We start from the raw sequence: 11,941 nt of genomic DNA on the forward strand, positions 1-11,941 counted from the left end.
CGAAATACTTTCTCACCCTCTCATGCAGGCACAAAAGAGGGCTTCTGTATTCCTTTACAGACGCAGCAACACAGGAACATTTAAACCCCCACACCTGCACACAACCAAGTAGATATCGTGCAAGTGTAGACCACTAACACATGCACATAAACTCACACGTACACACGTGTGTACATAAAGATTAGTCTTGTCAAAGAGGATCGTTGGAAAGCAGCTTGCCTATTTAAATGCCAAATTGCTGTGGCGCCTGTGAATCACACCCACAAAACAGCACACAGACGCATTAAGACGTTCTAATTTAAGACAGTGCTCAATGATCTCTTTGCCCTTTTTATTTTTTTGTGTGGTTTGGGAACTGCTTTTGTAATGTAGACCATTGCATTTGTGTGCTTGTTTATGTGTAAGCATTTCCTGTAAAGGCTCATTCTTTCTTGTAATACATTTTCACCCTCAATCTATCATAGTCCATCTGTAAACTACCCACCCAATTTACCTACCTCACCCCCCATACTGCTTTTATTTATTTACTTTTCTGCTCTTTTGCACACCAGTATCTCTTCTTGCACATGATCATCTGATGATTTATCACTCCAGTGTTAATCTGCTAAATTGTAATTATTTGATTTATTGCCTACCTCATGCCTTTTGCACACATTGTATATAGATTCTCTTTTTTTTCTACCATGTTATTGACTTGTTTATTGTTTACTCCATGTGTAACTCTGTGTTGTTGTCTGTTCCCACTGCTATGCTTTATCTTGGCCAGGTCGCAGTTGCAAATGAGAACTTGTTCTCAACTAGCCTACGTGGTTAAATAAAGGTGAAATAAAAAAATAAAAAAAATGATTTGATTAAATAAAACTCCAATTTGGACCGATGTTACTCAATGTGCCTGTCCCTGGGTCTTAAGATGTGGCCGCTGTTGACTGTTTTAAACTAAAAGCCCTTTTGAATGTTCACTGCTGAACCACATGTCTCGCTGTTAATCTCTTTTTCTCTCTTATTCACTCTCCCTCCTTACATCTATCTAACTAACGTATGTCTCTTCTCAGGGAGCCCCCGTGCCTCAGCCTCTGCCCTGCACTTCCCCTCCCCCTCCATCATCCAGCAGTCCAGCCCGTACTTCACCCACCCCACCATTCGCTACCACCACCATCCTGGACAGGACCCCCTGAAGGAATTTGTGCAGTTTGTCTGCGCTGATGGCTCGGGACAGTCTGGCGGCCAGGTAAGTTTTGATGTAAGAGGAGAGTTCAGGGGCTGAGTGACATCAACCACTTGTACACTAATATAATCACACATGTGCACAACAAAAGATCAATGAATGCAGTAAGAATAGAATTCCACAAACATCTAATGTGTGGCCATGCAAACGACACAAGCATGATTAAATGAAGTTGGTGATTATTAACACTCTATAGACATGTACTGTGTTTCCCTGTGTAAACACTACACTGAGTACAGTACTGAGATAGAGACCACAGGTTTGTTTGTGTTTCATCACTTGCGGACACCATTTGCTGTTAAGGATAGATACAGTATGATGATAGAGGAGTGAAACTGTAACAGTGAAAAACATGAAAACCTTTAAGTCATGTAGTATGCAAGGTAAGGAAACAGGGTTGACTTTCTGATACATTTTTTTTTACTTAAACCAATTGCCAAACTGTTGCACCAGTGAGGAGAGAAAGCAAAATACTACTATTGACAATTTCCTGTTGGTCCAGGGTTTTCTGTACTTAATCTTTTTTCCTTGTCCTGTGCTCTTCCAGACCCTAAGGTTCCCTTTTTTCTTTTGCTCCGCCCACCCCCTCAGATTATGTAATCATCAGCACGAAAGCCTACAATCACAGCACATTTCAATCGAGCATACATGTTCTGTCTTCCGTTTTTATTGTAATTATTATTTTGCGTGTTGTTGGTGTCAGGTTTTCTTAGTAGAGTATTTTTCCCATGTTTTGATTTGTTGCCATGTTATGGACAAACCCCACCACCAACTGTGCTCTCACCCCCTCCCACTCACCCCTCCACCATGGACCACCCCAGAACTCCCCTCCGCTCCAAATCCCCTATCAACCCTTGTGGTGATTATTATTTTGTACACCTCCATAAATGACGCAATGCACATACATCATTCGTTTGGCTGTTGTTTCCAACACCCCCACTTCTCCCACCACCCATCATGGATCTTTTTTGGACCTGCGTCCTCTCATGCCGTGTGCGGGTTGTCACATATCGCCATCCTGACCCTGTTTGTGTTGTCCGCAGCCAAACGGGAGCGGCCAGAGCAAAATGCCGGGCTCCTTCTTGCTGCCTCCACCTCCCCCAGTGGCCCGCCCAGTGCCCCTCCCCATGTCCGACTCTAAATCCAGCAGCACGCCTCCCGACGGCGGACTGACCTCGCCCACATCTCCGTGTAAGTGACCCCACAGACCAAGTCAAAGCCAAAATCACCCAATATTTTTTTTTTTTTTTTACTGGAGCTCCCCCTCTGTATCTTTAGGGCCCTGGCCATCCATCCTCTGCCCACTCCCATAGTAAATACCCCCCCCCCCCCAACAGCCAGCTCACCTCCTTCACCGTCTGGGATCATACTGACCCTAGAGTTATGACAGAAGCCTGTCACCATTCTCGTCTGATGACCCTTTTGTGGTGTCCTCCAGGGCTCTATATTAGGCCCATCCTCTTTCTCTTAGAACGCCCATCCTGGGCCCTGCCTTGAATAACACTAACCCTTCCTCGATACCCCTGTGCCTCTGCCCTCACAGATGTTGACGCAGCAGATTGCCATCCTGGTTTTCCTCCGTTTATATGTTTTATTTATCTCATATGGCCAGCCCCCGAGATGTCAGTTGAGATCGGAAGTAGTCTAAAATAGAAGTTTGATCCATTTCCTTTTTGTCAATTGCTCACTCTAAATCACTTTCTTTCTTTTTTTTACTAGTGGCACATATTTAGGGCAGTTTGTGGACTCCAAAACATCATGCTCCAGTTATTCTGCCATTTCCCCAGAAAATATCCAAACATGAAAATAATATTTGGAGTTATATTTTACTTTTTAGTTGAATAAATGTTTTTTGTTTTTTTACTGAGTTGGTGGTGTTGTTGCTTTGAAGGTCAGAATTGGAGTTCTGCTTATGTATGTGCAGTTTTAGACTGAATGGGTGTGTCCATGGGGCGTGTCTGCCAAAACGTTTCTCACCTATGACAGGAGGGGCACTGGACGGAGCACTTTTCTTTCTTTTTCCTTCTCTTTTTTATATTTCAGATTTTTGTATTTTGTTTTGTTTTATAAAAAATGTTCAACCCCCTCAATCAATGTCTCAGTCTTTTATGTATTTTATCTATGTTACTGATTCTCAAACATGAGGGTTCCAAAAGGGTTCTGCATCTGTCCCCATAGGACACATTTTGGTTCCAGCTAGGACACATTTTGGTTCCAGCTAGAACCCTTTTTGATTCCAGGTAGAACTATTTTGGGTTCCATGTAGATCCCTCTCTGGAAAGGGTTCGACTCCATGTAGAAAATATTTCTACCTGGAACCAAAAGGGCTTCTTCAATGGGTTCTCAGCAGAAGAACCCTTTTTGGTTCTAGATAGCACCTTTTTTGGGACCAGGGTTATAGTTTGGAGAGGTCCGGCTCAGTTCAGTAGCCCTACTCCATGATGCGTAGGGGGATTTACAGTAACAACTCTACGTGTGATGTCAGGATGAGAGCTTAAAGCAGTATTTTCTGAAATTATGAAACTTAAGTACAATGCTCCGTAATTTATTTTTATTGAACACAGGCTGTGGTTTGTGCTGAAATGGTTTGACCATTTCTCCTTTCTGTGTCTGTCTGCAGCTTACTCCACGTCAGGGGCCCCAGCTCCCAACAGGTTTGTCAGCATCGGATCACGGGACAACAACTTTCTGAACATCCCGCAGCAGACACAGGTGAGCAAACAGCTTTAGCGCTCGATTCAATCTGTATCGCTGAAGTTTGCGATTTGAAAGTGAAATGTCATTTCCGATTGAGTCGACATATGCAGCATTACCATGACTACAGTCTCTGCTAATGCAGGAACATTGCCTTTACATTTCTATCGTGCTGTAGCACAGCTCTTCAGCGCTAAGGATTTAATCAAGCCCTTACTCTCATCAACACTAGTACCAACACTACCAAACTACTGCATTAGCACATTAGCGCTTTCTGCTGCTTTCCACAGTGTGTGTGTGTATGTGCTTCCGTGTGTGTTTTCATGTGGTGTGCATGCGTGCATGTGTATTTCTTGTGTGTAGGAAACCTGTCTGTTTTCATTGAGATTATCAGCCCAACTCAGGAAACTTACTTAGGTGAATGGATACATGCCAAAATATTTCTTATTCCCAAACTGCCTAACTACTCCCTAAATCTCACTGGTGTATTTCCCCTCCCTCTCCTCATCCCATGATTTGTTGTGAATGTGTGTTTTACCGTGTGTGTGTTTCACCGTGTGTGTGTTTCACCGTGTGTGTGGTTTACCGTGTGTGTGGTTTACCGTGTGTGTTAAACTGCCCATCTGGAGCCTGGCCCTCAGGCAGCGGGCTCTCTCTCTCTACCGCACTGCCTCTTGCTCATATGCCTCCTCCATTACCCACTGCACTTTTCTCATTAGTGTCCAACCACAACTGCCCTGAGCCAGCTCTGCTCCACACTCTTCCCCACCACATGGAAACCATCTGAAGCCCTCTGTTGCTCTCACCCTCCATCCCTACACTCCCTCGCTTCACTCCCTCTATGCTCTCCCTCAGCTCACTCTCTCTCCCTCCTACCGCCCCTCTTCGTCCCTCTCTCTCTCCAGCTTCGTAACATGCCCTGTTTGACTAACCCACCCCGCTCATGAGGCTCCCCTTACACCACCGTGCCAACTCTACGCCATTTTGTCCTTTATCCTCTCTTTCTGAACAAACTCAGAACTATTCAGATACACACATACACACACTTCCTGTGTAGCCCTCCAGTGCTCTGTGCTATTGAATATATTGTGTTTACAGTATGGTTTTAGTTTGCACTGGAGAAATGAAATTGTATAGGGAGCTTTAATTGGTTGCATATGTAGCTCAGAAATGACATTGTTAGCATAATACTCTATCAAAACATTAATAATGTGCAAAGGCCTTGTGAAAAGTCTGTTTGCTGTGACTGCAGGGCCTGAATAGAACTCTCACTCCCAGAGCAGAGATATTTGGTCTCCAAGTACCCTCTGGTGGCAGCAAAGGGGTTCTACGGCCAGAGGAGATAGGAAACAGGAAAATGAGCGAGAGGGAGAAAAATAGTGAAAGAGGGGGAGAGGGAGAGTTTCAGCACAGTCCTCCTCAGAGAAGTCACGTCCCGACTGTCTGGTTGCCCGCAGCAACCAGACATGATGTCATAGTTACTTGAACTTGAGAGGGGATGCTGGGGGAGGTAAGGGGGTGGTCACTACTGCCAAGGATTCCAGAGAGAGTGCTAGAGGGAGATAGATGGAGAGAGAAAGACAGAGAGAGAGTGTAACTGACAGGGGAAGAGTTACGAAGCCCATAGGCTGCTGGGACAGAGCCTATGGCAAGAGGGGGGGGGGGGGGGGTATTCAGGCGACCTGTTAGTCAAACAAAACAAACAGCACCTCCCCGGAGGCCCAAAGTTTCCAAGGCTCCAGAATGTTGGCCAGTGTTGACTGGTGCCAGATCCCGGCCGGCGACCCAGTTCTGCTCTATTTTCACACTGAGTGGGAGAAACTCAATCTGAATACAGGGAGCGCCAGCCATCTCTCCCCCCGCTGCATGTGGACTCTGAGTCCAGTAAGGAATAACAACAGCCATTAGCAGCAGAGCCAAACCATACTATAGTACAGTACAGCCATGGGCAGTCAGTCAATATAGCTGGGAGTATTTCCTCAATATGACAAGGGGCTGACAACTGTTGACCATTGTTAGTGTATGGAACGTGTATGGGCCTCTAGTGGTCAATTGTGGAAATGAGTGGTTACTTATTTTCAATGGTACACATTTTAACCTGAACTTAAAACTTCTTCGGGATCCGTGGGTCCCCCACGGGACAGTTGAGATAACGTAGGCTAATGCGATTAGCATGAGGTTGTAAGTAACAAGATAATTCCCCAGGACATAGACATATCTGATATTGGCAGAAAGCTTAAATTCTTGTTAATCTAACTGCACTGTCCAACTTACAGTAGCTATTACAGTGACATAATACCATGCTATTGTTTGAGGAGAGTGCACAGTTATAAACTTGAAAAGTTATTAATAAACCATTTAGACATATTTGGGCAGTCTTAATACAAAATTTTTAACATAAATACAATGGTTCATTCGAACAGTCTTAAACGTTGCAAATACACTGCTACCATCAAGTGGCCAAAATCTAAACTGCGCCTGGGCTGGAATAATACATTATGGCCTTTCTCTTGCATTTCAAAGATGGTACAAAAATAAATGTGTTTTATTCATTGTATTTTCTTTTACCAGATCTAATGTGTTATATTCTCCTACATTAATTTCACATTTCCACAAACTTCAGTGTTTCCTTTGAAATGGTATCAAGAATATGCATATCCTTGCTTCAATGCCTGAGCTACAGGCAGTTAGATTTGGGTATGTCATTGTAAGCGAAAATTGAAAAAAAGGGGCGGATCCTGTTAACAATGTCCTCTTTTTTTCTATTTAACAGTCTTGGTTCCTCTGACATGACCTGTCTGCAAACCAGCAACTAGAATCTTTCTTTATAATTGGTAATTGAAACATGGAAAACAGAAAAATAACCCACAGGAAATTGCCCAACAATCCTTATGTCTCACATAAAAAGTAAAGCAACCCAGGAAATCTTAGCATGATACTAGTAGAGGAACTCTGGACCCAATTACCTAAACAGACAGAACCCCCCATTTTTAAGACAGGAGGATCATAGGATTTGGGAGAGGCAGAGGACAAGAAGTCATCTCTCACATCCACCGAACCAGCAAAACACGGCAACACAAAAAGAGGAACCTGAAGAGAAAAAAGGTCACCTTCTACTTCGGAACAAGGACACATTGTGCAATGGATGAGAAAAGCAACTGTTCAACAGTCAAAAAAACTGATGTAGGAGTGGGGATTGAAATTGAAGGGACATCAAATCACTCTCTTGAAGGCACAAAACACGCCATCATTTAAATGCGGTATGCTCCCCACTGTCAAATCACCCACAAAACAAACCCATTAGGTTCCAGTGAAATACGTAGCAGTCCATGCTACTGTGATGTCTCCCTGTCACTCAACACACTGTTAATTGACCAATATTTCCCAGTCTTATAGCCATTAACCTAATCAGCCCCACTACTAACAAGACAGAAACCATGCCAAAACATATCCTAAAGGTTGCACTACAAGCTGAATTAACACTAATCTCATGTCCACTATTACACCTACATGGCATGGGGGGAAAACAGGCTTACCTATGATTGTATTGTTATTATTAGTGAAAGAGAAAAAAAATGGATATGAGAGGTCTCAGCCCACAGTTCAGCAACACCAAGGCCTCCACTCTAACCAGCATCCCAGCAGAAGAACCCAAACCCAAGTAAAGCAAAATGCCCAGTTCACTCTTGCAAAACTACAACCGTGACATTAATCAAGTGCTAAGTATACCCACTTTCATTTGAATGATGAATGCCAGTTGTAACACACATATATACACACACACACCGGGCCCAAGTGGTATTATTACGTCTATAACACATGCTATTCACACGTTTCCAGTACACTCTTTTTGCCCCTTGTAGTAGACACAGAACCCAACACACATACTTAGTTAAAAACACAGGCCTCTGCATTAACACCCAGAACTACACAGCTACAGTAGTAATATTCCCTTTTGCACAGAATTGTTTTATTTTTTGTTTCTTCTCTTATTGGACTTGTCCCTCTGAATTTGTCCGCTTTAAAAAATGTTGTGTTTGAATGACAGCCCCTTATTGAGAAATACAGCGGGTGGGAGCGAGACTTCGAGTGGTATTGCCAGGAAGGGTGATTCAGTCAGTGTAGTGAAACCGTGACATTAGGTTGCTGAGGACCCAGAGTCCACCTCCCTCCCATCTCCCTGAAGTTTACCCTTTTTGTTTACACTCCCAGACTGCCCCTGTTCCAAGAGCAGAGAGCCACGCTGCGGAGCAAAATAATGATGTGACATATTTGTTCCCATGTTTGGGGAGGAGAGCCTGGGTTGAAGTCAGAGGCCATATTGAGATGGTCTGGCAGGGTGCTATGGTCACCTCTTTTCCCTGACACGATCTCAGCTCCCCATCCTATCCAGCCTGTTCAGTCAGCCCTTACAGATCAAACTGCCCTAAAGATACTTTACCAGCCAAAAGTTAAACCTTTTGAAATCAAGAGGGACAAATTAAATGAACACAGCGGCACTTGACAAACTCACATGCAAACTTACAGTATAAGTAGCAGTTACAACCACCCAGCCCAGGCCAGATTGACTGTAAAGGGAAGTCTTAACATAGGGCAATCTCTGAGGAAACCTTTTGTTTTTAATCATTCGCTTTTTATTTGAATTCCTAACATTACTAAGATTCAGTTTGAAAGTGATTTTTTATTAAGGAACATCAGCTCAAATCACCAACCTCACAAAATAACTGGACTGCCTGGCCATGTACTTCACTGCAGGGAAACAATGTTGCCAGACGGCAACCATCTCATCAGCTTGATAGAGAACTAGCACTGCTGAATAAGAATTATGATGGCTATGGTGATTTCTTTTCTAATCTATGGAAGTGCCTCTGTATTCCCATTATGCAATTTGTTAAACATGAATTCAGGTTCTTTTTCTCACATATAAGCTAATAGTGAATGGTGGTGAAATGCTATGTCTGGGGAGAAAAACAGTGACAGCTCACTGAATAATTGCAATCATCTTTATATATACACACATATATATTTATAGATATATACATTTTTTTATTTGCTAAATAAGCTCTGTGGCAGTCTAGTTATTTTTTGAAGCATGGCACAGTCAATTGATGCATCTTAAATATCTGATTAGAGCAAAAGTACCAGTCCCTACACCCACACCTACATCTAATAGCATAAAGTGTCCATGGCAAATACTATAGATACATGATTTATATAGCAAACAATAAAGTGACATTGTAGTCAAGGAAAATAACAGATTAGATGTTGGTTATTCTTTCTTGTTTGGGAAGTATTGTTGTTGAAAAGAATGTATGTATGTTGATTGAGCCATGTGCAATGCCTTGGGTAGAAAAATTGTGTTTGTCTGTTAGAGATTGTTTAAGGGTGTCACGAGAAAAGAGGCGCTAAACCCTCTATTTTTTTTGTTTTAAGTCCACTTGCTCCGGGACTCTAAACATGAGGGCAGACAAAAAAAATCCCAGTCTTTGTAAATTGAAAATTTGTTATTTTTTTCCTTATTCATTTAAAAAAACAATATTTGTAATGATTTGTTTTCTAAATCTGGGAGGGCTGAAGGAACAATTTAGCAAAGCAAAAATATATATCACTAAATGAAACTGGTGCTTTTTACAAAATAAAGTACATTCAAACTCTATTATACATAAATAGTAATAAACAAAATTAAGTGTTATCATAAAGCACGTTTTAGGAAACATGCATTATTCTATTTCTCTTTTTGTATTTACCAAGGGGGGAGGGGTTCATATTATGAAAAGGTTGTGATAAAGGCATTTTTCTTCAACCTTTATCCCAGAGCAGGAAGAGAACCTTTTTTGAGTTTGATTAGATGTTTATCCTGACAATGGGATGATGAACTAGTGGAAAAAGGCATGACGTAATGGACATCTGGGCCATGTCAGTATCACCAGAGAACTGACTAAAACATGACCTATTTAACAGATGAATTGCAACTTTCATCCAATTTTCTAAGCTGTGGACATGTTTAAAACTTGATTACTTCGGTTGGCCAGTTTGGGACACAGACAAGATCTTCCCCATTTTGGGAGATGCATCAGAAATGGAATCCATTTTTCTAAGTGTTAGCTCAACCACATAGTGATTAATAGCGTTTGGAGAGATGGGAGGTGTAACGTGAAATACATTTTGGTAGGTTTAGTTGATTAGTAGACTCCTATCTCAAACCCAAACAAGAGGTGGGGGAGTGTAATATTTTGAGCACAGAAAGGATGAGAGCAGGTTTAAATCAAAGTGAACCCTTCCCCCTTCCACTCCCAATCCGCAGTGTAAATTATTCTAAATATTTGTTTGGTGATGTAGTGTTAGAATCAGAGCATCTTAAAGGTTGTCCCTAAAAAGTGCCTTTTGTTCACAGACTCCATCTTGTAATCCTGAGTGCCCGTCTCAAAAAAGTCCCCTCCTTCGTATTTCTTCTATATCCTCTCCTTCTTCAAGCTTTTCAAAGCAGTATATATAGTACTAAAGGAAATTGGTGTGATTTAGTTATTTTTATTGTTGAATAATTAAGAAAAGCAACAACAAAAAATCTGTCTTGCTTCTCTTCCTGTATCTTGTCTTCTGTCTCTCTTGGACACTGGAGTAGTCTGTAGCTGCGTTACGCTCTCCTTATCCCTCCCCAAACCCCTTTTCTCTGAATGGAGGGGTAAAAAAAAGCAAAACTTTGTCTGAGCAGAATGCAGTTAGCTCACATGTTATTCTTGTCCGTACGCTTCACATTGTATACCATACCGATCTCTTCAGCTTCTCCATTGAACAGCTAATGTAAGTGAACAAGTTACACCGGTGGGCTCTTGGGATGTGGTGAGGAGAGGGTCTGTGAGGGCGCCTAGTTTTTCAGTGGGATGTATTTGATTACATATCAGAACATGGAGATAAGATACACATAGGAATGTCCCTCTGAATGGGAAAGTGAGCTGCATGGCAACTGGGGTAGAATAGGCAGGTTTGTTTAAATCTTATCTTTTTTTTCTTCTTTTTTACAGAATTTGGATTTTCGTATCTTATGCAGCAATGCTACATTGAGACAGTTTAATGATGCACCTTTCTAGTGGTTGTATGAGACCAGCTATTAAAACAAGTGAAAAAAGTACCTGAAATGACTAAGCACCTTATAACGGAATGGTTCCAGCCCAGGTAGACTGACAGGCTCAGATCCACAATCAAGAGAACCATTACACCCATTTACTAGAACCCCAAATGAACAGTGAGAACAATTACAGACTAAAGTCATATGTGGTAGACAGATAAAGCACCTTGAAATTCCACCAGCAAAATCAAGAGCAGGCTTGATAGAGGGCCTACTTGTTTCCTACAAGAACATGCACGTTTTTATTGTAAGTGATTGAAGCCAGCAGCAGTATTAGCCTTGACAAGTAACGCGCCCCAGTCGAGAAGCCAGAGTGACAGGTTTCAGTGTGTGCTTTGCTTGGGCAGAACTTTGGTCCCTAGCTATCTTGCCCTGCAGCACCAGAGAGCTCTCTCTCCCTGGCCCTCCATCTTTTTATTTTCCTTCGGGTTTGTTTTTAAGTGTGTAGGGCCATGTTGTGTAGCGTGAACCCCCAGCTGGCCTTGCCCCCCACTCCCTAGCTCCCACCGCACCCCTCAGTGCAGCTTCCCTCCCTCAGGAATACACCTCCCAGAGCCCATGGTGAAATGCATGTGTTAAGTTTCTTTTCCATAATAATAAAAACAGTTTGAAAAGAGCAACACTTGAATAAAAGGATGTTCTTGACTGTAACTCACCTGTTTCTGTCTGCTTATTTTCAGATTGCTGTTTGATTGGGTAGGTGGTTTGCCTGTGCTGGGGATGAGAACCCTAGAGTTGCATCATGTTATAGAGTGGGGTAAGAGGCCAAAATAGTTTCACTGCTTATCAGAAAATCTACTTACCAATACTGATAATGGAGGGTCAAGTCCACAGGAGTAGCACTACTCATTCCCACATCATACCGAAATGCCTGGACTTGAATCGGAGTTTCTATA

At 42.4% G+C, this 11,941-nt stretch overlaps 1 protein-coding gene across 16 annotated transcripts in view; it reads left to right on the plus strand.

Moving 5' to 3' along the window:
• LOC129833028 (nuclear factor 1 X-type-like) overlaps positions 1–11,941 on the plus strand; it is a 211,516-nt gene that overhangs the window by 174,760 nt on the left and 24,815 nt on the right. For 11 of the 16 annotated variants that reach the window (XM_055897244.1, XM_055897249.1, XM_055897246.1 and 8 more), the window contains 3 exons: positions 1,053–1,228; positions 2,269–2,416; positions 3,846–3,937. In XM_055897244.1, coding sequence (XP_055753219.1) covers positions 1,053–1,228; positions 2,269–2,416; positions 3,846–3,937 — 416 coding nt within the window. Of the gene's footprint in view, positions 1–1,052; positions 1,241–2,268; positions 2,417–3,845; positions 3,938–6,692; positions 11,697–11,941 lie in introns of those variants that run through there. The other 5 variants (XM_055897258.1, XM_055897260.1, XM_055897259.1 and 2 more) reach the window with 3 other exon arrangements.

Source organism: Salvelinus fontinalis, chromosome 34 (assembly GCF_029448725.1).
Source record: "Salvelinus fontinalis isolate EN_2023a chromosome 34, ASM2944872v1, whole genome shotgun sequence".
Classification (NCBI taxonomy): Eukaryota; Metazoa; Chordata; class Actinopteri; order Salmoniformes; family Salmonidae; genus Salvelinus; species Salvelinus fontinalis.